The sequence below is a fragment of the Meleagris gallopavo genome, chromosome Z (assembly GCF_000146605.3).
Source record: "Meleagris gallopavo isolate NT-WF06-2002-E0010 breed Aviagen turkey brand Nicholas breeding stock chromosome Z, Turkey_5.1, whole genome shotgun sequence".
Classification (NCBI taxonomy): Eukaryota; Metazoa; Chordata; class Aves; order Galliformes; family Phasianidae; genus Meleagris; species Meleagris gallopavo.
In genome coordinates, this window is record NC_015041.2 from 42655604 (window position 1) to 42681775 (window position 26172).

General features: G+C 36.4%; 1 protein-coding gene across 1 annotated transcript in view; it reads right to left on the minus strand.

Annotated features, from left to right (window-relative positions):
• The window catches only part of FER (FER tyrosine kinase), a 162025-nt gene that overhangs the window by 128482 nt on the left and 7371 nt on the right, over positions 1 to 26172 (minus strand). Inside the window, 5 exon segments of the mRNA XM_010725904.3 lie at positions 11887 to 11937; positions 11940 to 11985; positions 15228 to 15401; positions 19402 to 19659; positions 25264 to 25372. Of these exon segments, the coding sequence (XP_010724206.1) occupies positions 11887 to 11937; positions 11940 to 11985; positions 15228 to 15401; positions 19402 to 19608 (478 nt within the window). The 5' untranslated portion in view covers positions 19609 to 19659; positions 25264 to 25372.

Genomic DNA, 26172 nt, shown 5'->3' on the forward strand with positions numbered 1-26172 from the left:
TGGGGCTTAATATATGAGGTGATGAAGATGGTTGAAGATGTTGACTCAAGCTAAATAAAAAAAAAATCATGCTTCACTGGAAGACTTTTTTTGTTTTGCCAAAACGTAAGAACACTGAGCTATTTTTTCTAAATCAAACCTGTATCATTTGCAGGGCAGAAAACAGACAGCATGGCCAGAATAGCATTCCAGAACTTAGAAACTGCTGAACGCATCTGACACCAGTGTACCAAGACCACAGGACAGTGGGATAGCATAGTATCCCACTTTCCCATTCTTTGAGTACTTGGTTGACTATATTACCTCCTAACAAAAGACTTCAGCAAATCCGAGAATGAATCGAAGTGTAATAAACACTCACCTTTCAAGTACAGTAGGCTATGGCATCATCTTGGCTGCTGACAGACAAAAGACATACTAGATGGTGTTTGTGGAGAATAAGAGGCATGTGAACATGTAAAGATAATGGAAAATGACTGAAGAGAGTTTGGAGGGGAACCCATCAAGTAGTAGTTAGAGTTCCGGAACTGGATGAAAGAGGACAAGGCAGAGGACTGGATGACAGGACAAGGAAGCTGGAACTCCGAACTGGAACAACTCAGTTTTGCTTAAACATGGGAAACCGGCAAAGGATGTCAAGATGGCAGCAGAGAAAGAAATGTTGGACTGTTTAGATTACATAAACCAAAAGTATCTCCAAATATTACAGTAGAATTAAGAGCTTAAATCGTGCAGCTTGTCCACACGTCTTTAAGCTGCACACTCTATCAGTTAAACAAAAATCAACATATGTAAAACCATACAGAGCTCCTTCAGTAAACATCGCAACAGAGAGCCTTCAACAGCTAAGCTAATCACACCACTAATAATCACAACTACATTAACTAGAGACTATCAGCATTGTATCACTCTCATGACACTTGTTAATGGCTAAACTACTCCTTTTTATGCTGTAAGAACTAAATGCCTTTGCTATTCATTACTCATTGGGAAAATACCTCCAAGAATTCTAAACTATACACATTCTACCATACACATTCTACTTTCAAATGCAGTCTCTGAACATGTAATTAATAAAAGAAAGGTAGCTATTTCAGTATAAACAGTACTATTCCCATACTTTATTCTTTAAAGCAGAAAAATGCAGTGAGGCAGAGTACACAGTTGCTCTGTGTGTCAATTAACAGTGAGGAAAACATCAAATTTTCTTTATCTGTACATAGAATTTTATGAATAGATATAATACCATCAGTTGTCAAATCTGTTCAATGTTTATAGAAACAAACTGAATGTACAATATGTCAAGTCATAAACAGTACTGTGAAGCTTGAAAAATTCAATTATGAAAGTTTGACATTTGCAAAGAAAAGGTTGGCATTCTTGTTAAACTATTCCAGAGAATCAAGTATTTCAATTTCTGTTAAAAACTGTTACATATAGTACAGGAGCCATCCAGAATAACTGTCGTGGGGTGTTTTATACTAAAAGCATAGATTCACTTACAATGGCAAAACTGGACAACTCTTTAGAACTAAGAAAAAAATCAGCTTATAAAGTTTATTTTATCATATTTTAAATAACTATTAATCCACAGTGAAAACATCTCAAAGAAACTGACCTTCAGAAAACAAATACTGCACAAGCAGAAAAATTTCGTATATATTTTGGATTAAAAAGACATACTTATACTGAGGACCTCAATTTTTTCTCCTTATAATTTTTATCCTCAACGTTTAATGCTTGGTCAAAAGTGTTAAATAAAGGCTTAAAATCTTTTATATATTCATTATTTTTAGCTATCACCAACTTCAATAAAATATAACATTTGTAAATTTACATTACAGTTAATACTGTTCTATTGAAATTGTTAAACCGTAGTACTTTGCAGTACGTGCAACATATTCACTCATTTGCACACAAGGATTCATCTACTGAGGGGTGGTATCTGTAGTACAGTACTTAGGAACTAGTAGAAGTTTAGCTGTTCAGATTTCAAATTCAGCTTCATGATAGTGTGGGTTAAGAAATAACCAATACTCTATTGTTTCTGCACCAGCAGATTCCAGTTAAGCTTTTCAGTTTAACAGTATCAGCTAAATATCAAGTAATAGCCAACAACACAAGTGAAGATCCGAGAGATAAAATCATTTTATTACAAATTTATCCTTTTGAAAGAGAAAATGCATGCAGTGAAAATCAAAGGTTTGACCAACATGGAATTCAAAGCATTCCTCTTGAAGTCAAAAGTTCAAATAGAAACATTCTGGATAGCTTAAACACAAAAAGTGGTAACAAAGAATTCTGAAACTGAATGTTCTACGAAGTAATTGCTTGATATCTACATAGAACATCAGCTATTATAAGCCAAGAGCTTTTTTTCATTTCAAAATTAATGAATAAATCCTACAGCTCACACAAGCATCTCTACCAGAGAACTCTAAATAAAGATTAACTTGCACTGCTTTGCAACAATGTTAAGAAAAATTGTCTAGAAGACTAAATCAAAGTATCACTTTTTGAGCTATGAGTGAAAAGCGGCAGAATCCTTAGACAGATCAAATAAAAATTGAAGTTCAGTCTGAAAATCTTGACGGACCATACGTGAACAACAGTGGGGAAGAAAATAATTAGACAAAAAAAATTACAGCCAAGAATCTCAGAGAAACTTGTAGGACGAAACATGACATCAAGAATTCAAGTCACTGCCTCTTTCAGTTCAGGAAGTGCAAAAGCAAATCTGATCAAATTTCTGGTTATGGGTGAAAACAGGAAAAACAACACAGACAGTGTTTAAGAGTAGTATAATGTGATGAGACAGTACTTTGTTATTGGAGAAAGAAGAGATGACAGGATAAGATAAAAACAGCTAATTCAGAGATAGAGGATCCCTTACTAAACAGACAGCATGTGTTTGACAGCTCATTTTTCAAATAGCAAACTTTCAGCAAGGAACCACACAATATCAAAAGGAAATACACAAATGGCCTGGATAATGCTTAGAACATAGTAAGATAACGAAACAAGCTATACTTCTTTGTCACCATAGAAGTTTCCTTTGGATATCTCATCTGTGCTTATTCTGTGGCTCAGATGCAATGAATGGTTTTAGTTTAAATTAGCATCTGCCTTTATTAGGCAGTCTAGATTTGCTTCCCATGAAAAGCCAAGAAGCTTGTCACTTAAAATTTCACTGGGTTATCACAGCATTTGATTTCAGACAAGTTTTAAGGGGAGAAAAGAGAGAGTATTAGGGCTTTTTAAAATTTATTACTATTGTAGAATAAAGCATCAATCATCCTTTGGTACACAAGGCAAATCTTCAGAATAAAACTTATTTTTCAGTCAGAAAAATGTTTCTTCTTGATTCACTTTAGAAACTAAGTTTCAGCAATAACATATAAAAGTCCATCTATTAGATAGTGAATTGTGTTTATAATACCAGTTTTTCACATAATGCCCTAGTACTGTGTCTATCTTTTCATATACGTATTTTCCAATGATTCCAGTAACAGAGGTAACTCCTGAACATTTTGCTGCTTCTCAATTTGTTTTTCAGAACAACAAACCTCTTTAAACAAGAAAATTTTTCTTATTAGCTCTGGAGAGAAACATTATCAAAGGGCATTATGTCATTCTGCCTAGGAAAGAATGCACCTTTTTATTATTTCTTTGTATTATTTCTATAAAATGTTTTTTATACTCATCAGTGAGATGACTAACATTTTCACATAGGTCATCTTCTAGCAACATTCTTTTAAAGCAATATGATACCTTAATATTAAAGAATCCTAAACTAGTCCTCATAACTGCTTCCACAGATTCATGAAGATACTAGTGGGATCTCTGCATTCTTCTTCTCTCAAGTGAATTTTGTACACACTTTTTAAATTAAAGCAAGCAATTTTGAAAACATGCCCAGATTCCTGGCCAGGCTGGAAGGGCATTCTGACCTAGGAGTTGATCTAGTAGCTGGCAACTCCACCTGAAGTGCCTTTCAACACAAGCCATCCTATGATTCTACCATCGGACAGAAAAAAGAAAGACTATAGTGATATTTTCAGGCAGAGTAACTAGTTTTATTCAAGGTATCTGATCTCAATAATAAAGAAAATGTTACACAATTCACAGTAAATTCTTGAGAAAAATTTGTTACTTCCAGCTTTCAGAGGCAACCCTCTAATGTCTTCATTTCATCTATTCAGCATTTCCTCATGGTTTGGTTGATATTTTCAGTCTTTCACCACTGAATGGGAAACAAAGTTATAACAGCTTGTAGACCCTGGAATATTTACTGTGTATTACCTACATGATTGACCTTAGCAAGTTCCTGAATTAAATAATGCTAGGTATATCCAAGTATCAATAGCAACTATCAAAACAAGTTTGTCCTATGATAGTTCTTACCAAACCCAAGAAAAGTGCTAGTGCATGACCCAGCCATGCAAGTGTTAAAGCACTGTTTCCCATACTGAGCCTTGCTTCACTTCCATAAGACCAGAAGTCAAGATACTTTAAAAACTTACACTGATCTATATAGACCCTTTATATGCAAACTGCTGCAACTAATATATGTAGGTCGCTCTGAAAGTAATGCTTCCTATGTATTTCCACGGAAAATACAACAGCTATAAACAGCACAATAACACTTTTCTACAGAGCAAATTTTCAGTTACAAAACACTGTTTTTCAACATGGTCTCCACCTTCAGTTATGCATTTTTGGCAGCAATGAAGAAGAGGTGTGCAGCAGAGACCCGCTGTCACCATGGCTGAAATACACCATCCACTGCCTCACTATGCTCACATCCACTGTTTGATCTCCATAAATGTTTAGCAAGCACTGATGAATGCCAAAGAGTACATTTTTTTCTGCATGGAAGAATTCAGTGACACACCTTTGCTTGATACACATTTCCATGTCAGATGTCACTTAGTTATCTGTCACACAGCAAAAAAAAACATAATGAATGTTGCTGGTAAGGTTCAACCTCTACTGTCATACCACCAACATCTGCCTCTGATGTCTGTGGCCAACATAATAAAATAATGCATTATATTCAAGCAGCCCTCCTAGGATCACTTTGATTGTGAGTTCTATCTTAGAAATCAAAGTCTGATACTGGTCACCCTTAACATTACTGTCCAAATAAAGAGATGTAAGCATAGTGCTCTTAACTGACATGGTTTTCAAAAGACTACTGTTAGAAAGATACTACTTCCATCTTCTTTTTGTCTAAGGTATTTTTCTTCCCTTTACATCTTGCAGGAAGCTTACATGAATTCAACAAGGAAAATCACCCACTTCCTCCTCCAATCAACTTATTTCTTAGACAAGGATAACAAGTTTTTGCCAAACCTTATCTAACAAATTAATGAGTGCAAATAACAAATACTTCTCTTTGGGGAAAAAAAAATATGTGTATATGCTTCATGATTTCAAATTTACAGAACACTGAAGACCTAAAATTTCTGAGTTAAGAGTTAGTTCAATAAATTTATTTACTTTATGCATATCAGCACTTAAATAAACAAAGTACAAAAAGAAAAAGAATTGAAACACAATCTGCAGTAAGATGTTTGAATAAGCACATTAATAAATATTCTCTGACCCATAAATGCTGATTTGTGAGGACTAAGGAGCACATCCTGGTGCTGCATATTCAATGTGAGTGGAAACGGTATGTTCAAGCTGGTTCCAAATTCCATCAGAAGTCCACAGAGTTTCCTTCTCTATGAGCTTTATTTCACACACAAGAAATAACCCTAGCATCTGCAAGCACTGCTGTAGTGCCTACGAGCTACAGCAGAGTACTCACGCCCACTACCAATGCAAGCTGTAGGCCAAAAAGAGCACAGACCTGCCAAAAAGGACATGGGCATACTGGCTGGTGGATGGCAAGTGGACATAAGTCAGCAATGTGCCCTTGCAGCCCGGAAATCCAACTTTATCCTGGTCTGCATCAAAAGAAGTGCAGACAGCAAGGAGAGGGAGGTGATGCTGCCCATCTACTCTATGCTGGTAATGCTTCAACTGGAGAACTGCATCCAGATGTGGAGTCCTCTGCACAGGAGAGAGAGATCTGTTGAAGCATGTCCAGAGGAGAGCTACGGAAATGATCCAGTGGAACACATCCCCTGCCAGAACATGCTGAGAGAGAAAAGGTTCCAGAGAGACTTAAGAACTGTATTTCAGTATCTTAAGAGGGGAGACTGTAAGAAAGAAGGGGACCAACTCTTTACCAGGATCTGCTGAGATAGGACAAGGGGAAATAGTTTCAAACTAAAGGAAGAGAGATTTATACTGGATATAAGGAAGATGATTTTACAACAAAGGTGGTAAGGCACCGGAACAGGCTGTGCAGAGAATCAGTGGATACCCCGTCCTTGGAGATATCCAAAGTCAGGCTGGATGGGGCTCTGAGTAAACTGATTTGGCTCTAGATGTCCTGTTCATTGCAGGTGAGTTGGACTAGATGGCCACTGGGCATTCCTTTCAACTCAAACAATTTTATGATTGATTTGAAATCCATCCCAGCCTACTGACATCTGTGAATAAGATAGACTGGTTCAACAAACAAGATTTGTTTCATCTTACAATGTTAGATTCAGTCAAAAATAAACTCAAGAGTTTTTCTCATCTCAGCAAACCCTAAAGGCAACATATGCCACCAGGAAATGTAGTAGTATAATCACTATTTTACAGACAGAATTAATGCACCAGCCACCTAATAAAAGTATTTCCTGGCCACTCAGCACAAAGAGTAGCACGACAACAATTTGAATGAAAGTTTTTTCAACAGCTGTCTTATTTGTGAACATTCAGTATGTAACACAAAAGACAAATGAAATCTGAAGAACCGTACCACAAGAGTTGTAGCTTTCAAAAAGAATTCCTTCAACAGATGCAATGCTCCGTAATGTGCTATGTTTCCAGTCTCCCCTAAATCACAACATCATCAGGGAACATAAGACAGCCTAGGGAAATCTCATATGTGTTATTCCATAATACTGGAGCAGCACAAAATGAAATAATATACTGAATTAATATATTTTTCTTTTACTGTTTGTTTCAGATCCATTCTGTTACTTAAAAATGTTACAATAGTTTCCACAGTCAGTAATTAACTAGCAACAAGAATGTAGTAAACATCTGTACAAGATGCATTTCCAGCAAAACTATAAATGTTTCTGTGTAAAGATGATATTGTACTAAAATCCAACATGAACCTACCACAGCAATATTGGCAATATTTCAGCTTGTAAAGATTACCTGATACAAAATCATTTCACATTTTAACATCAAATAGCAAAATCAGCTATAAAAATAAATGCTAGTCTAAGAATTGATGGTTTCTTTATTTATTTAAAGCGTAGGAAAACAGATTCAAATTATAGTGAGAAATGTCAACAACTGTTCTACAATTTCCAGTTTGTGTTCTTTACTCATTATTTATGAAACTTTTTAGAACTTTGCGATCTCTTGTTGGGAAAAACAATGTCTTGACATCTGGCATAAATTTTGTTTTGATGTATTTTCCTGCAGCAGCTAAGTCAACATGCTGCATTCTATTTATTTACTTTGTTACTCAGCAGTACTGGAGTTAGAGTATCACTGTAGGTTTAGACTTGTACGTACAATATGTGACTGTCACTATGGGCCACAGCTGTAAGAAGGTGACACATTTTTTTTCTGTATAGTACATATACGAAAGATTACAAAGGGCCACCTATTTCAATATATAAAGATAACCCAGTAGTTCTCAAGCTTTTCTCCAAATGATCCCAACATGCCCTACTGGCTCAATTCTCCAGATGAACACACTGTGCATTCCGAGCACATTATTACAAAATGTTCCAACTCAAATGTTTTAAAACCAGAAGAAATTATTAGAAAGAATCTGTGCAGATTCTCAGCTGGTAAGCATATATCATCAGAGAAGCACTGGACCAGTTCAGTTTGTGACTTTACTCTTCCCAACTTGCTTTTCTCTCATGACCATAAAATCATAGACAGAAGTAAGGACTGTAAAAGACAAAAACTGCTCGTCAATCAAATGATTAGCACCAACCAGACTGCCTGACACAGAGATCTCCACACCCAAGCATAACCAGCCAAGCTACATTTGTGACTCCCACAGTAATCACTGGTCCACAAAAGAACAGCAAATTACGTTGCTAATGAAAACATCACTCCCATTTTTAAGAATGGTAGAAAGGAAGACTCAGAAAACTACAGGCCGTTGAGCCTCATCTCTGTGCCTGGGAAGATTATGGAACAGATCCTCCTGGAAGCTCTGTTAAGGCACATACAAGGCAAGGAGGTAATTCAGGACAGCACAGCTTCACCGACAGCAAGTTGTGCCTAAGCAATCTGGTGGCCTTCTAAGATTGAATGATAGCATCAATTGGAAATGGAAGAATGACCAGTGTCATCTAATTTTAACATGGTCCCATACCACATCCTATCTCTAAATTGGAAAGATATGGATTTGAAGCCTGGACTAGTCAGTGGAAAAAAAACTGGTTGGATGGTCACAGCCAGAGAGCTGTTGTCAACAGATCTATGACCAGGTGGAAACTGGTCATAAATGGTGTCTCCAAGATGTCTGTCCTGGGACAAGTGTTCTTCAGCATCCTTATCACCAACACATACAGTGGGACCTCTGCAGGTCTGCAGACAGCACTAAACTGAGTGGTTCAGCTAATATTACGAAAGAAAAGAATGCCATGCAAAATGACCTGCATAAGCTTAAGAAGCAGGCACAGAACAGGTTCAATGAGGTCAAGTGCAAGGCACTGCACCTGGGTTAGGGCAATATACACGTGTGCAGAAAAACTCTTTGAGGGTAGCCCTGTGGACAAGGATTTGGGGAGTTCTGGTAGATGAAAAGCTTCACATGAGCCAGCTGTGTATACATGCAGCCTGGAAAGTCAACAGTATCTTGGTCTGCATTAAAAGAGGTTGACCAGGAAGGTGAGGGAGGTGATTGCCCCCCTCTGCTCTGTCTTCATGAGGCCCTAGGTCTGGAGAGCTCAGCAAAGAAAGACACGGAGCTATTGGAGCAGGTCCAGAAGAGGGCCACAAGGATGATCCATGGGCAGGAGCACCTCTTCTACAAAGAACAGCTCAGGCTGCCAGGTTTCTTCACGTGAGAGAAATCTCTAGGAAGACTTCATTGTGGCCTTTCAACACTTGAGGGGAGCTTATATACAAGAGACCAACTTTTTACAGTCTGAATAGTGATAAGACAAGGGGGAATTGTTTTAAACTAAAAGGGGGGGAGATTTATGTTAGATGTTAGGTGGACACGCTTTACTCGGGGGTTGCCCAGTGAAGTTGTGAACAAGTCACCCCCAGAGATTTTCACAGCCAGGCTGGACGGGACCCTGGGGAGCATAATCTAGGAGCTGGCAACCCTGCCCATGGCAGGGAATCTTTAAGATCCCATTCACACCAAATGATCCTGTGATTCAATGATTCCTGACTGACACAGCAGCAGATAGTGGCAGCCACAATAGGGCAGTAAAATGTAGTCTAAGCACCAAACAGCAATTGGGACTTAGCAGCGCATCCTCTATAACTTTACTGTGCCACTGTTTCCCCAGAAGGAAGAGGAAAAGATATGCTACAGGGGGGCTTCCCAGAACTCCTGACACACCATCTCTGTCACTTTCACCTCTCCCCACTCTGGAGAGCACAAATCCTTGCATAATGAAGTTCCTGCAACCTTCAGAAAGCAGTTCCATTTTCCTCTCTATGAAATGGCTTCTCCATGCAAAATCTCCACCAGTTGCCTTCCCATTCCCCACTAGAAACACAGCTGGCAATTACTTGGTGTCATTATTCAATGCTTAACTTTTATTCTCATTCCACACATTCTCTTTGTATTTTCAGTTAGAAAAGAACGCAGCTGTAACTCTCTAAAGCATCAACATGCTGATTCTAAGTGACTGTTCTGTTAGCTGGTGTAAAGTATGACATGGGTTAGCCAAGGTTTACTTGACCTAAAAAAATTACAAAATCAACTTCTTCTAAAGAAGATCACTATCAATAATCCCTAATTTTGGCAGACTTTTGCTTTCCCACTTAAATACTCTAAGTGTTTAGCTTAAAATCTAAGTATGCTTTTAACAAACAGAAAATACGAAATGAACTGTCTTCCCAAGGTAGAGAAACACATGTTCCTCTTCCAGTAGTTTTTTCAGTCAAGTTATTTTCTTAGTAGAAATACTGTAGGTACTGTTATAAACAGTACAGTCACCGAATTGCAAAATGATTACAATTGCAAAACAGAAATTTCTAAGTTATTCCTTTGTTATGACTTGTTTTTATGTTGACTAACTTGTACGTGTACTGTGCAGACTTCGAAGTAATCCAGCTCCAGCCCAGGAGCAAGGACTAAGTCATATTTCCTGCAGAGTAGCTGTTTTCTTCTGCTCTTGACAGGAGGGTTCAGACACTGTAATGAAGATTTGGTTTGCCAGATGAACAGAGTCTGTCAAGAACCATATTTTACAAAAGCAAAAATGAACTGGCTCATGTTTCTTCTGAGAGTTAGTGACAACAATTTTCATTTTTCTGTCTAACTAAATACTCTTCACTTATTTCCAATATTCAGCTATGCCCTCCCACTGTTATGGTATGCAGTGCTCCTTCCCTTGCTTTCAATCATTCTTGAGAGACTCAAAAACCAAACCAGTTTTCATGTTAACAAAAAGACTGTCTCCTAATAGCACATCACTTGAGCAAGTAGCTGCTACTCAGCTAATGCCTGGAACAATGAAGTACTATAATTTTAAGACTTCCCTAACTAGTTCACCTTGCAAACATCTGTGACAACTTGAGGGCTCAGAAACATTCTGAAAATACCATGGCTTAACAATACTCAAACAGCTCAGCTGACCAGCAAATACACAACCATACTAGCTGCATACAGGTAATACAGAAGCAATACCATGGTCTGAGGTGCAATAGTAGCAAAATAATACTGAAATTTTTAGGGGGAAAAAGTTTTCCTGATGGTCAGAGGCTGTTAAGACAGTAAAACAGTAGGGAAAATTAAATCAACCATGAACTTGTATTAATGGAAAACAAATACTAAATGGAAGCAGGAAAATACACAGCGAGATGTAAGTGTCTCAAAAACAGCTTTTGGTTGTTATATATCTAAACAAGTATTAGTTCAGTTAATCAGAATGACTTAAAAACATTGCAGTTGAAAATTATATTTATGCGCCATCATGCAATAATTTTATTTAAAGAAAAAGAATCTTAGGCAAGTGAGACCAATTAATTAACAAAGTATTTCAAAATATCTTATAGCAAAGTCTTTCATCATTCTAATCATTAACACGACTCACTGGAAGTCAAAATTCATGAAGTTTGGACACATCACTTTTTAAATTTTTTTTCTCCTGCTCCTTAATGTTGAAAACTTTTAGATCTATTCTACTGTCATCAGAATTGATGATGCTATCATCAATAGCATTGATGATGCTATTCAGCAAACCATAATAGGTCACAAGACACAAGAGGCTGCAGCTATTATGTACATGAGAAGCTGCAAACTGTTTTTCACTACTAACACTGTTCATAAGAGCAATTTTACATTGTAATGCATCCACTAAAGGAATAACTGAAGAGCTTAAAGAAGTTATCTTTCTTTTTTCATGAAGGACTACCACTTTTCTTCTTTTTCATTTTTATCATTTTCAGCATAGCAATGAGCTATCTTGATGACAACTAGCTTTTCTTACTTAAGATTCTGAATGAATTTTCACATTTTCATTAAGTTGTTCACAATAAAAGTATTACCTAATTTCACTCTAACGTTACAGTACGTTTGAAAAGGACAGTAGTAAACACATAAACTAAAGTCAGTCATACCTTTAGCCACGGCTTCTTTATACTTTTCTTTGGCAGAATTTACTTCTTTATTAGTTGTCTATAGCTAGATTTTAGTTTCTCAAGTTCTGTCTTTGTGACCTTTAAGAAAGCAGAAACAAAAAGAGCATAAAAAATTCTTACTCTCAACATTAAAGATGTCATGTAAGATTTACTCCAAAAATGAGAATGTTGCCACTTTTCATCAGCTTGCAATAATCCTATCAGACTATTACGCAGTGTAACAAAATCAAAAATCAATGACTGTTCAGAATACAATAAAAGGTCCGAAAGTGATTTCTCCATTTGCATCTCTGCAGTACAGCGTAAGGAGAAACCTTCAGGTTAGGAAATCTAACTTAATATAAACACTATTCCACTTCAGTCAAAATGAAAAAAGCACCAAAAAGGATGATCATTAAACCATACAAGATGAAAATATTCAGACAAGAAGGAATTCTTTTAATGTCTGAAATACAAATACAGTAGAACTTTTGGATCTAAAATTTTATGCAAATAGCTTAGAAATAGCAACTGCATGAATAAATCTATCTGCCATGAAACTTAAATTCACAAAAAATTTCAAAAAGTACTGTGAAATGAAGTACTGACAGAGTTTCTTTCAACAGACACAGTTACACTTATACCGTTTTGCATCACAAAATGCTAAGCTGACTCTTCAACTCCTATTTTCATTTACAGCATGAAAATTAGTTCGCTGCTCAAAAATATTCATAATTCATGCACTTGTAACACAAATTCATTACAAACCAGTCACTACAATACCACAAAATTGACGTAAATATTAAAGAAATGTAAAAACATTGACAAAGCAATATACTCTCACAATGGGCTACCATGGAAGAGGAACTTAATCTAATGAAAGCACATGTTGCACTGCACAGAAAAGGAAGTCTATTCTACAGAAAAACTGGCCTTGTGCAAATGGCATGAAGAAAACTGGCATTCACAATCCCTCCTTTCTTTGTGAGGTAAGGCCCAGGTACCATTATTCTCACTCTCAACATTTGAAGACTCAGGGAAACTCCCTCAAGAGCAAACAAGACACTACATATAATTCCGACTTCTGGGCCATCTGTGCAAAGGCTCAATTTAAAAATAAGAACATAAGACCTTTTGTGAACTATTCATCCCACATTTTCACATTTATTTGTACTGTAAAATCATTCACAACTACTGTTATTATTGACTAAAAGAGACAGCATAGGAGAAATAAAATTTAAGGCACACTTGTATTACAAAGTTACCCTAAGCGATGGACAGAAGAACATGATTAGCAAGCAATGAACACAATTAATACATACATAATATGTATTAACATATATAATAATGATACATAATAATGATGTTCTTTTCTAACAGAAAGCTGGAAATTAAATTAGGCCAACAATACTACAAAGCCTTTGTAATAACTTGAAGGACCAGGAAAATTAATTTCAGAATGTATTTTTCCACCAACAGAGAAAAACAAAGCACCTCCATCCTCTATTTATTCTTAAGCAGCTGAAGTGGTTAAGGATTATCCTAATCCCAATTTATATTTACACAATATTTCCCACTTAGCTAGTATCTACTTCTTCCCTTAAAATTCACATAGAAAAAAAATATGAAGGATCTCAATGGGAACTGAAATAAATTTCAAGATTTACTAAAAAACATGCCTTTCATTACCTTCAATAATTTCATCAAAAATGATTCCTTATTGTACAGGTCTCTAGAATAAGAAAGAAGGGCCCTCATGAGAGGGCAAACAGTTCTTTACCAGATACTCTAAAGATTATGAAATGTAAAGACACTGTTCTCTACAAGTTTGGATAATGCTCTGTGAAATTGTAAGTACTTTCTTACCACATATAATGGAAACAGATCTAATACCACAGAACACAGAAAGCATTTGGGATTTCTGGGAACCATTCTGGAAGTGTTCCATTAACATAGAACCTTTGAATAAATAATGTCAGCTAACAAAGAGAGAACATACCACATCTAACCAAAATGTCATCCAAGTGCTCTTTAGGAAAGCCAGGAAGGCAGAAGGACGCGGTGGGGAGAGAGGGGTACAAAAATCAGTGCAAATTTATTTAGTAGGATGGAAAAAAACTCGCACGATCATGCGTTTTGTGCACCCTATGATTGAAATCAATAAATCCTGTAATAAAATACTTGGGGAGTGCTTAGTCTACTTTATATTTTGCTGAAGAAGTCTTACCATCTTTTTTTTAAAAAGATCATTTTATCTGAGTGAACTTATAAAGAAAAAAAGCATGTTTAATACAGGCTCTTTTAAAAGCATATATGAATACCTAGCAATCTTGTTTCTGCTATCTCTCATTTCTTTATTGTATTTTCTTTGTTTTTCCATTTCTCAAATTCTTTTTAAGTATATCGCATCACTTTTTCTCCACCTTTGATCCTGAGCATTTCCAGATGCACTAATCCATAAGTGCCTGTGAGTGATTACTTGGCTTGGAAATTCTATCAGATAAGACAGTCCCTACCAGATACACATTAAAAAAGACGTACTTCCCACAGTTAACACCCAGGGTTGATGCCAAACTCCCAAGAGATTATTAAAGCCAAAAGATTTAACATGATACATGTTTAGTACTAGAGTAAAGTTATTATCTGCCCAAGAATGTTTTTCTCACTAGTCTGCGATATTTGTACTATATTACTCGTATGTTATATTTTATGCTACTCTAATCTCTAAATCTCTGCTAAAAGAAAGAAACAGTGCCTTTCTCATAAGACCTTTTAGACTACCAATCTGTTTCTTCACATTTGCAGTTAATCTTCCCCCAGAGCATCTGAATTAAACTGAGATTTCTGTCAGTTTTACTGACTAGACACCGTGCTGTCGATACCACAGACACAACTGACAAGAGAAAGGGTACTGAAGAGCTCCACCTACAGCCTTAATATTTGGTTTACAATTGACTTATATTTTAGAATAAGGATTAGAATCCCATCCCCACCCAAAACTGTCCAGGCTGCCCAAATCACTCCATCATAAAAGCTTTCAGTGGATGTCTACAGCAAAATGAGAAAAATAAAAGAGATGGAACAGAAAATCATCCTCTAGGAGCATTTCCTACACTATCTGACCAAATCAATTCATGCAGAAGAAAAACTTCCTCCTCTGCCTTCTCAGGTAGCAGCAGTGAGAAAACATACAGGAAGCAACTTAACATTTGAACTAGACATTCTAGATACCACTTCTACAATAGCAAAACAAAAACAGAAAATCTAAAAAAAATTCTCAATGTTATTTTTTAAGTACACAAAATTTCAGTAAATCTATGAAGAGCATTTGAATAAAATACCTTGTACATCTCTGCTTCAATTTGTTGATGAACCCCTATATAACTCTTCTTCACTTGCTGCTTATCCTTGATCATCATTGTAAGTCTATGTAAAGGCCCAGAATTAAGATCTTCTGCATGTGTCTTCATTATTTTGCTCAGCTGTTCTGTTTGTTGTACTACAAGCAACCAAGACTGTAAAAAATAAAATAAAATAAAATCAGGTGAGAAGAGTCACTTATTCAGGCTTACAAACATCGAAACAATGAAAATGGACTGTGGTAAAAAAATAAAAAATAAAAATAAAAACTGAACTTCCCAAATTCACTTGAGATCTTCCACAAAAATTCCTTCTCCTGTAACAAAATCATGCAGTGAAATTAGTCGTAAACTCATAAAAAAGCATCAGGGATAAAAATGCAGCATCACACAGTCACTCCGCAGAGTACTCTTTGCAGTTCTGAACACTCATGAAAGCTCTACAGCTTTTTTCAGATCACATCTTCAACACATCTGACAAGCACATTCCTGTGCTCTTTGCTTTCCCACCACCTGATCATTTACTCTGATCGATAAATGACTTGTCCTGGTCTAAGTATCTCACAGTGATATGTATTTGAATTATTACTGTTCACGAGGACACCATTTGCCAGCTGCTTCACATAACTGACAGCACCAGAGCCACCAGCAGCAGCACAATGTAATGCTGCTAACAGCTTAGAAGTTTCCTGTCACGGTAACCAAGCGGCTTTTTGCAACCTTACTTTAATAACTTCCTTAGCCATCCCATTAGTCTGTTTTCAGGACTGCTTAATATATCATGGCTTCTGATAAGAACTGAGTGCTGAACAGAGAGACTTTTGATGCACTACAGACATAAAGTCAAGAATTAGAGTTCAGTTCAGATGGAAGTGTTTGTTACCCTTTAAAACCCTTGCCCATTACACTTTGTTGATAGGAACAGCATTGGATTCATTAGATATAATTCAGTAAGACAGACTGCTGCACTGCAGTTAACATTTCAGCACGGCTATTTCCAATACAATTACCAGTTACTGAATGCAGCTAATACACTAGCTTTAATGGCACCTGTCTTAATATTTTTAAAGGTACAAATCCACCTTAAATCATGAAAACTTAGAAAATTCATTTGTTTGGCAGATCTAGTCTTTCTTTTTATCATATATAAACATACATATGTATGTTTATATGAGCATGTACATATATACACGTGCATACCTACATATACACGACAATGCTGCTAGCCAGACTGTAATTTAGAGAACAAAATGAAAGACAGTTAATTCCTGTATGCACTAAAACATCTTTAATATTTCCTTTAGCTGATAAGTATTCTAGCAACTGCTGGCATAACTGCTTTAAGCGTGGTATTATACAATAAGCTCAGAGTCTGAAGATTACTGGTTACATCTGAAAAGTGTTTATCTCTCCATTTACAGAGAACTTTCCAAATGATTTCAGAAGCCATGTCACAAAGCTGGTACAATAAAAAAAACATCATAAATACATATGAGAAGAGCGGTTATGGAAAAGCTCATCACAGCACTCTCAGAGGAGAAAAAGTAAGGTGTTTCTTAGGGTGATTTATTGCCAGACAGACAAGCACAGCTTCAATCAATTCTAAAGAAATACTTAGCCTACAGTTTACCAAACAAGCCCAAGTAAGTCTGAAACCTAGCATAAACCTGCTCTTCCATTTAAAAATTAGACTGACACCAGGAAAAAATTGGTCTATTTAAAAAACAAATAAAACAATTTGCACATTTTCCCTTTCCTCATATTCCTCTTTTTACATGAGAAAGCACTGGTTGAACAAGATTTCTGTGTTCGTAAAATTTTATTGTCTTAAAATAGTAGAAGGTAAGGTGAAAGGTTATAATAGGAGAAAAACTACAAAAATTAAGATTTATATGGGACAAAAAAGCAGCTGGGTGGGGTCATCAGAAAAGGCAAAGCACTTCCTTTCCTATAAAAACTCACGATGCAGTAAAAGCAGTAAAATATAATATTGTTTGATTAGAAAATATTTTTAGACATGTATGCACACAAAACAACGTACATAAATACGAAGAGACAGTATTTTAATTGAGGAGATATAAGATACTAATTTACATCCCACAAAAATTGTGTCAGATTTTAATTCTGTAAGATGTCAGAAAGAGACAAAAAATATAATTGAGTAGCAATATATATTAAAACAGTTCAAGTAATCAAACAAAGTATTTTAATTGAGGAGATATAAGATACTAATTTACATCCCACAAAAATTGTGTCAGATTTTAATTCTGTAAGATGTCAGAAAGAGACAAAAAATATAACTGAGTAGCAATATATATTAAAACAGTTCAAGTAATCAAACAATAACTTAGATATTTTACCTACTAAAACCAATATGACAATCTATCACTCTGCTAGCATGAAATCCAAGCTGACAGTGTAATTTCAAGGCAAGCCTATGCAAATGATCTATCAGTATTACGAGAATATTTTTGTTATGTGAAAGCTTAGAGATCAGGGGCTTAAGAGGAAAACAGCACTTCCTCGATGGAAAAATGAAAAAAAAGGAACAAAAGTAACCTGAAAGATTAACTTGAGTAGCAACATCCAAACAGCACTTAAAAATGTGAAATAAGCGCTTTGTTTAACCTGCATAGAAAATGGTTTAAGGCACATATTCACCTTCTTACAGCTTACATGTTCACAGGAAAAACAAAACAAAACACAAGTCACCATAGAGGCTCAACTGAGTAGAGAGCTAATCACCTGAAGGTGAACCTGAAGGGTTGCAATGTGCCAGTGGTACAGGTGCCAGTGCTCCTTCATCATTTTAGCCAGAATCCACTCTGTTTTGTTGCCCATAAGCACTGCAAGGCATTTTTGCCACCACATAAGAACAATCCCAGTGGGGCAGCAAGAGCAAGAACTATTAATGGTATTGTTGTAATTCTGTAAAAACTCTGGGATCTGACATCAGAAAGCTTGAAAAAAATACGTGATTTTGCCATACATCAGTGAACAAAAATGCTTTATGTAAATTTACCAAAATCATCACAACTGTGGGTAAGATACACAACTATGTGAACAGCATTTCAAACACAGTACCAAAACACATAGATGAAAAAAAAACAAACACAAAAAAACAAGCGCAGCAGCTTACAAGACAAGAAATACTGGGTGGGGCAGGCAACAACAGAATTCATTACAGATAAACACTACCCAGTGTTATTTCAGGGCAGCTGAAGCAAGCTAGCTACTTCAGTGCAGCTTTCAAGCCACATAGTCACTTTACTTTCACTAGTACCGATCTAGATGGCTGCAAACAGAGCACTAATGTTCCTGCTGCAATGCCATAACTTGATCTCAAACAGCAATTTCATAAGCACACTGCATAAAAACTGCTTTGTGTAAAATTTAACTTGTCCCAAAATCAGCCTTCTCCTGCAGAGATCAGGATTCATGCCAGACTGAAGGAACTGTGCAAGCACTGCAGCAGCAGAAGGCTCAAAAATTGAATAAGCCATAAAACAGAACTGTTTTCTGTAGTCAGAAAGGAATCCAAGTCAAGAGGAAAGGTTACTAGCAGGTGGAACAGGGAAGTTTCCTTCATCTATACCTTCTCTGTACTTACTCCAAGTCTGACAATTAATAACCTGGGGAAAGCATAGCCTTACCTTTATAAAAAGGTCAACAAAGTTATTGTAAATTGGATGGAAAATAACTTCACAAATACAAGGAACATCCTGAATTAATGTTTTGTTTTAACATCACACACTGTGGTCTGAATAACCGTTGGTATGCTATGCTTTGCCTTAAGTTTCCTGGCATTTTTCTATTTCTGTCACAAATTCTATACAACATAAACAATAGTTTCTATTTAACTGTCTTAAAAGAAAAGCTCACTGCAACATATTCTGTTTTCAAAACAAAGTAGGAGGCAAAGCATGGAGACATAAAATACCGAAATTTCAGAATTTAGGATTCTAGTTTACTTACTAAATTCAAAGCAAGACTGGAGTTCAACTGCTCCACAATCCAGCAAAGAACTAAAAGGAGTTAAACACTTCAGAAACATTAACTCTCGAGAAGATGAATCAATCAAACTCAAACAAAACAAACATAAAAATCAAATATTTAATTCTAAGGATATTCCAAATTCATAATTCCTCAGTCTTACCTTGGATACATTGCTGATATAATCCAACTGACAAGTGCTTTCTTTATCTACCTGATTACAAAGATTCTGTAAAGTGGAAGCATACTCTTTATCACTTTTTACACGCATGACCATAAATTTTTTGACCGTTTCGAGCAGTCGTAGTTCCCAGTCTTGCAGTTTTAATAAAGCATCATGAGAATATTTCAAGTCACTTCCAAACCCCATTTTTAAGGCACTGTAAACTGTACAGGTGAAAACAGAGGCTCTTCACCACATCTGAAAGCAAAACAAAAATCATTAGAAACAAACTAAAAAAAGCTTTACAGTTACAAAGAGCACCTATTAACATTTAACACTGAAATGACTTAGCCACAACATTAAGTCGCCTTGAAGCAAACAAAGAGAAATGTCAGAGAACCAAACACCAAGCTATGACTGAAAGAGATCTCATGCCCTGTTATTTTCAATTGCCAGATTAATTAATATCAGTGTATGTCCTCCAGTTTCCCTTCTGTAAAACACAGTTTTATAACAGTGCTTCCCTAACTGAAGGTGGAGTTATGAGGAAACACATAAAAGTACCTATGAGATACTGAAGACCATACCGATTTATTTAAGCAAAGAAATACACACTTGTGCACATGATAAGAACTGCCATATACTGTTTCACTACTAGCAACCAGAAATATTTGGCTTTTATGGATACTATCCAAAGAACACAGAAAATTTCAAATAAACCATCAGTTCTCAGGCGTAGCATCTACAGTAAATGGGTAACCTGAAAATCACTATATAGTTTGTTCCTAAACACTGGGTTAACAATGAGAGTCAACCTGCCAAAAGTAAAAAAGATACCCCTGAACAGGTCCCTATGCCACCCTCCTCTGTTCTCATGATAAACGCACTAGGGCAGTGTCCTTAATTTCGCAGTTTTCTCCCAAAGCAGTCCAGTCTCGTTCCACAACACAGACATCATTTGATAATCTCATATGAAGTGCTGCAGGTCAAAAATACACATTTGTGGTAGTTTTTAAACATCACCATCCTCTTCTGATAAATCACATGGTCACATCATTGAAGACTTGAGCCCACATGTATTTTCCACAGTCTTGCATTTTTTTTTTAAATACGGGCTGCCTTCTGTTTTCTGTGTAAACAGCAAAAACCCATTCACATAGTGATCAGCCTTGAACTTCTTAAGATGAACTTCATAAACTGCAATTACAGCTCTAGACTGCAGCATAGACACTGCCTGTGTATTGCTTCTTTACTAATCCCTAGCCTAACCTTAGCACTCATGAATGCATAAGTATGTATTCCTTGATAGGCTTTAAATTGTTGACCAAATTAGCAGTGTTTTACAAACATTAATACATTCATTTTCTTAGCAGCCCATGAGGTGAAAGAGAACTAATGCACAGCAAACTGAGACACAGAAATCAATGTCAGTGTTGTACTAACCAATACTGGCACTCCCAGAGCTTGAAGAAAGAACTTCCTCTGAAAGTGCCTGTCCTTTATACCACACTAAACATACAGAGTAACAATGTTGTTGTTGAAAGTTTCAGAATTTTTCATCAGAACCTACAACAGTCTTCACAGTAGCCTGACTCCAGAAAGTGTTCTCCTGGCGTTCCTTGCTCTGCAATCAACTACAGAAATAAGCCTCATCCACTACGTACCTATTCAGAAGCCATGCTATTTGATGAAAGAAACAAAAGCTCACATGAAGAAAATACAAGCAACACTGGATTATTATGCATGTACACAATAGAAGGACATCAGGGTTATATGAGTAACCCTAAAGCTACCACAAGCTTCCTCATGTTCTTAACTTTGCAGCCACACATCATATTCAAAATTCTTCCTGAATGGTAAAAGCCCAGTCACAAGCAGCAACTATGAATAACTCATACTTGCTGTATTTAAAAAGGATGAACTATGTTTTACTGGTTGCAGTAATTAAATCATTTCCAGAGTTAAAGAAGCATCTTACAAAAGATAATATTTTAGTGTGGCATATAAAAGAAACAGTCTTACAGCATGTACTTCCTAGCATGACTTGCACAATTTTTCAACACTATCTAGATCTACATCTACTTCTGTGTCCAATCACATTTTTTTCCTAGCACATTTTAGTACATTCACTAAATCACCAAGAACATCAGCAACAAGAGAAGCTGTAAGCCTGTTCTCTTACAACTCAGATTCAGGAAAGATAAGAACTGAATCTCCATAAGTAGTCTGGCCTTGCACTGTAAGATGTAGAAGGGCAAAAGAGGCAGGAAACATTTTCAGCATGTGATATTTCACTCTTCTTCTACTGACTTACTATGGAGCAAGAAGATCACAAAAATCAATAGGACAGAAATGCAATAACAACTCACTGCAACTTGCTAAGTCTCTCTTTAGTAACTAATAGAAACTTTTGGTTACAGCAGTAGATGCCTGAGTACACAGACAAGAAATGTATGCATACTAGACAGCAACCTTTGTTTTCAACTATTCCACACACTATGACAGATGTAGCAAAGGAAAAATTTGTTTTACAAAAGTGATAAAACTCTGATTTGGTATGACTATGAAGAATTTTGTTGCTGATGATTCTCAGCACAGTGCGCCCTCATAAAATTTGAAAATGTTGAATAAAAAAATTCAACTAATATCAGATGCATTTTATGTGTCTGATTATGGATTATGGATGCAAAAAAACAGTTAACATAACACATCTCCAAGATCCAAGCTACTTAATGGTCTGGAAACTAAACCCAACACTTTTCATGGGAAACACATGAAACCAATAAATTATATAGTTGTCTATTTGAAGTCAAAATTGTAGGATTTAGTGAACATTTTCTATGTAATCTGCACTTAAAATACCTTTTAAAAGTGCAAAGCTATTTCAAAGGTCCTGTGTTAACAGAGACTTCAGCTGGCACTAATGCAGACAGGTATTTTTTCACGTATGATATTTCCCTGTTTAGGATGGACAGATAAATTGGTACCCTGCCTTTCAGGGTCAGACCAATGACACATCAAACTGATGCTTTGCTCCAACTACATCAGTAGGAGATGCAGTTTGAGGACAAGCCTGACTGCTGTCTCTGGTCGGCTTCTCATCGTACTTCCCCATGATCACTATTACTAGTGGCAAAGTTGAGCTGTGCAACGCAACATGTAAATAAAGGAACAATTTACTGTGGAATCAATGGGAGGTAACATTAAGGATATTATGAAAAAAATCCCTCAAAAAGACACTGAAGAATAGTTACTCTTAAAGGGAAAGGAAATTAAGATGGCATCATGCTTTGAAGTAGCTAGATGGAAACACAGTATGACAAATTCATACAAAAAAAAAATAGAAAACAAACAAAAAATACCTTCAAGAGCTGTCTGCTCTCACTGAGAAGATATCCTTCATACTTCTGGTAGATACCCATACGATTTATCCCGCATTTCACATGCCAAAGATGTCTTACAGTGAATTTTAGCATGTTTCATAAATGTGGTATCAAAAAGGACAATTGAGCCTCAATTAATTCAGTTTTTATTTGAGATATACACATTACTTTAAAACTAGTGGATATACAAATTGATCAATCAATATTTGCTAAGTTTCAACAGTTAAAATAAATTGCAGAGCCAATACAAAAAATAAGTCATTTGCTTTTTTACAATCACTCACAAAATAACAAGTTGATCATTGAAAGGTAGTAAGCTCTCCATGCACATTCAACAATGCACTGCAAATGAGCAACCATTCTCAAAGAGTTCTATATTTAGATAGTTACTGAAGATAGCGTGTGGTTCAGCTCAGCCACTACCACAGCAACGTGCTCTTCAGTATCTTTATCAATTACATGTGCTCTTCAGTGTCTTTTGATACAGACAGTACACCAGGCCCAGCAGTGCAGTTTATATAACAGAAAGAAGAGATGCCATCCAGACAGACCTGGACAAGTTTGGGAAGAGGACCCATGTGAACCTAATGAGGTTCAACAATGCTAAGTGCAGGACGCTACACTTAGGATGGGACAGTTCCAGATGTGTACAGAATGGGAGAAGCAGTCACTGAGAGCAGCCCTGCCAAAAAGGACTTGCAAGTTCTCATAGATGAAAAGCTGGACACAAGCCAGCAGTGTGCCCTTGCAGCCTGGAAGGCCAGTAGTATCCTGAGCTGCATCAAAAGAGGGGTGGCCAAAATAGTGAGGGATTTTCCCCATCTACTCTACCCTCATGAGGGCGGAGGCCTCAGGCTTGAGGCCCACAGCACAAGAAAGATACAGATCTGCTGACGAGTGTTCAGAGGAGAGCCATGAGAATGACTAGAGGGCTGGAACAAATCTCCTATGAAGAAAGGTGGAAGGAGCTGGGCTTGTTCAGCCTGGAGAAGAGAAGGGCTCCAGGGTATGGTGGTCATAGAACAGGGAGAATGGTTTTATACTAAAAGACTGGCAATTTAGGTTAGATATTAGGAGGAAATTTTTCACTCAGAGGGTGGTGAAGCACTGGAACTGTTTGCCTGGAGAAGTTATAGATGCCCCATCCCCTGAGGTGCTCAAGGCTAGGTGGAATGGGTAGTCTGATCTGGTGGCCCACAACAAGGTGGTTGGAACTGGAAGGCATTAAGGTCTCTTCCAACCCAAATCATTCTATGATTCTAAAGAAATAATGTTAAAATTTCTCAGTATTAAGAGAAAAACTTAAAAGACAGTCACTTAATTCTTCTATCCTGTAACACTCCTTTCAACAAATAAAGCCAATATTCTAGCACTATTAGTCTTTCTGGATTTCAACTACGAAGAAAGTAGTTTTCACAGCCAATCTGCACTTAAAGATTGCAATCTATCCCCTGACACATGAGAGTGACTGTAGAGTGTCAGATCAAAGGTACTGGCTGCCTACCAATGATCAAAAGCAAACAAGCAGAGAAGAACAGCACATACATAGCAGTACTTCCCCAGGATGCTCTCCTACCCTTAACAGCTTGTGTCTTCTCTAACACGCTGCTATGAAGTATATCTAAAAATGTGACTGCTAATCTTAAAAATAACGATGGATCCATCTCCATCAGTTGGAACCTGTGGTTCTGTAATGTGAGTGATGAACTGTCCAGGCCAAGGCAAGCAATTGATAAACCACAAAACAGAAGCATGCCATGCCCCTGGTTATATTCAGAAGAAAGAAGCACATCACACACCTGTACCCCCAGCAGATGGCATGGAAACAGTATGCTTAGAGCATCTCTCACTCTTGATCTGCTATGAACTCCTGTACTCCTAAACAAACATAGGTTCCAAATAACTGTGGCTGGCATGTGTTTTGAAGTCCCCTTCTAGAAACGTTATCAGTATTGCAAAAAAACAGAAAAAGGAGAAGGACTTGAATTCAGGAGAAATAAATACTTAAATTCACAGATTCCACAAAAAATTTTAAAACAACTTTATAAAAAATGCTCAATTTGTTACACAGTCCACCTGTGAGGCTTATTCTAGTTATTCTATATTAAAATAAGGAAACAAATCATTCATAGCCCTCCATCCACATACTAAATAAAAATTAGACTATTGAATTTCTCCCAGTATAGGAACTGCTCCCAGAATTTACATCATGAAACAAAAAACACATATTTTATCTACCATTTCTTTATGCTAACTACATACACAGAACATTATTCATACACACACTTGATGCTAAGTGTACAAACACAGTCGAGATGAACTAATGCTTCCACAGAGCTATTGCCACCAATAAACATCCAAAGGAGCAACCTAAACGCAGCCTAATCATTCCAAAATAAGTATGAAATACTACTCTACCCATGGCAAAACAAGCAGCTTATGTTTAGGATTACTTTTCTGCAAAATACAGAGTACGTACCTTAAAAAATATCCCCAAGTAATGATCCTTAGTATACTTCTCTTTACATCAGCTGCTACTTCCTCTGATTTTCACTTTCAGAAATATACTTTCAATCTTGAGGAGCTCTCTGAAATAAAAAGAGATCATATAGTTTGGGTTTTATTTCAGCATTTTTAAAATACATTGCAAAATTAGAACTAGATACACTGCTTTCCATTTTCAGTTTCTAATCACAGAAAATATTTAAAAAACAAAAAATACATAGTAGAAGAAAACAAAAATTTCAGAAGACTTCTCAAATGACTGTAAGTAGTCATGTGCTATCACTTTATGCCAATTTTGAGAGATGAAGTATTTTTTCTACACACAAGTAACTAAAGCATATTTAATTGTTTACTTTTCTTTTTGGAAAAACTCTTTTCTATTGAAACAGTGTAATAAGGCTCGAAAATTAGACAAATTAATTTATTGCTGCACTCTACTCTTGATAAGAGTAGGGGGAAAAAGCCATCAATAAGAAGAACAAAAGCAAAGGAAACTAACACTCAATGCCATTCTTCTCTGATAAAATTTGCAAGAAAAACTTAATAGAAACATTTTTACTAGATTGTAATAAAACAAACAGCAACATGAGAAAGGGATCAAACAAACACAGACATTTCTTCTATGGTCCTACCTACTGCAATATCCAGAATAGCAAAAAGACAAACAGTTAAAAGGATTATAGCACTCAAATTTAAAGCTGCAACTCTGAACTGCAATCTGGGTGAAGCAAACAGAAACACAAGGCTGAATCTTTGAGGCTTTATATTAAACAAGTATATAAAATAAAAGTAATAAGAAAGATGGTTTGCATGTAGCTTTCAAGTGCAAGCTGTTCTATTTTGACTCATCCTCAGCATTTGCACACAATCTCATAACATATCT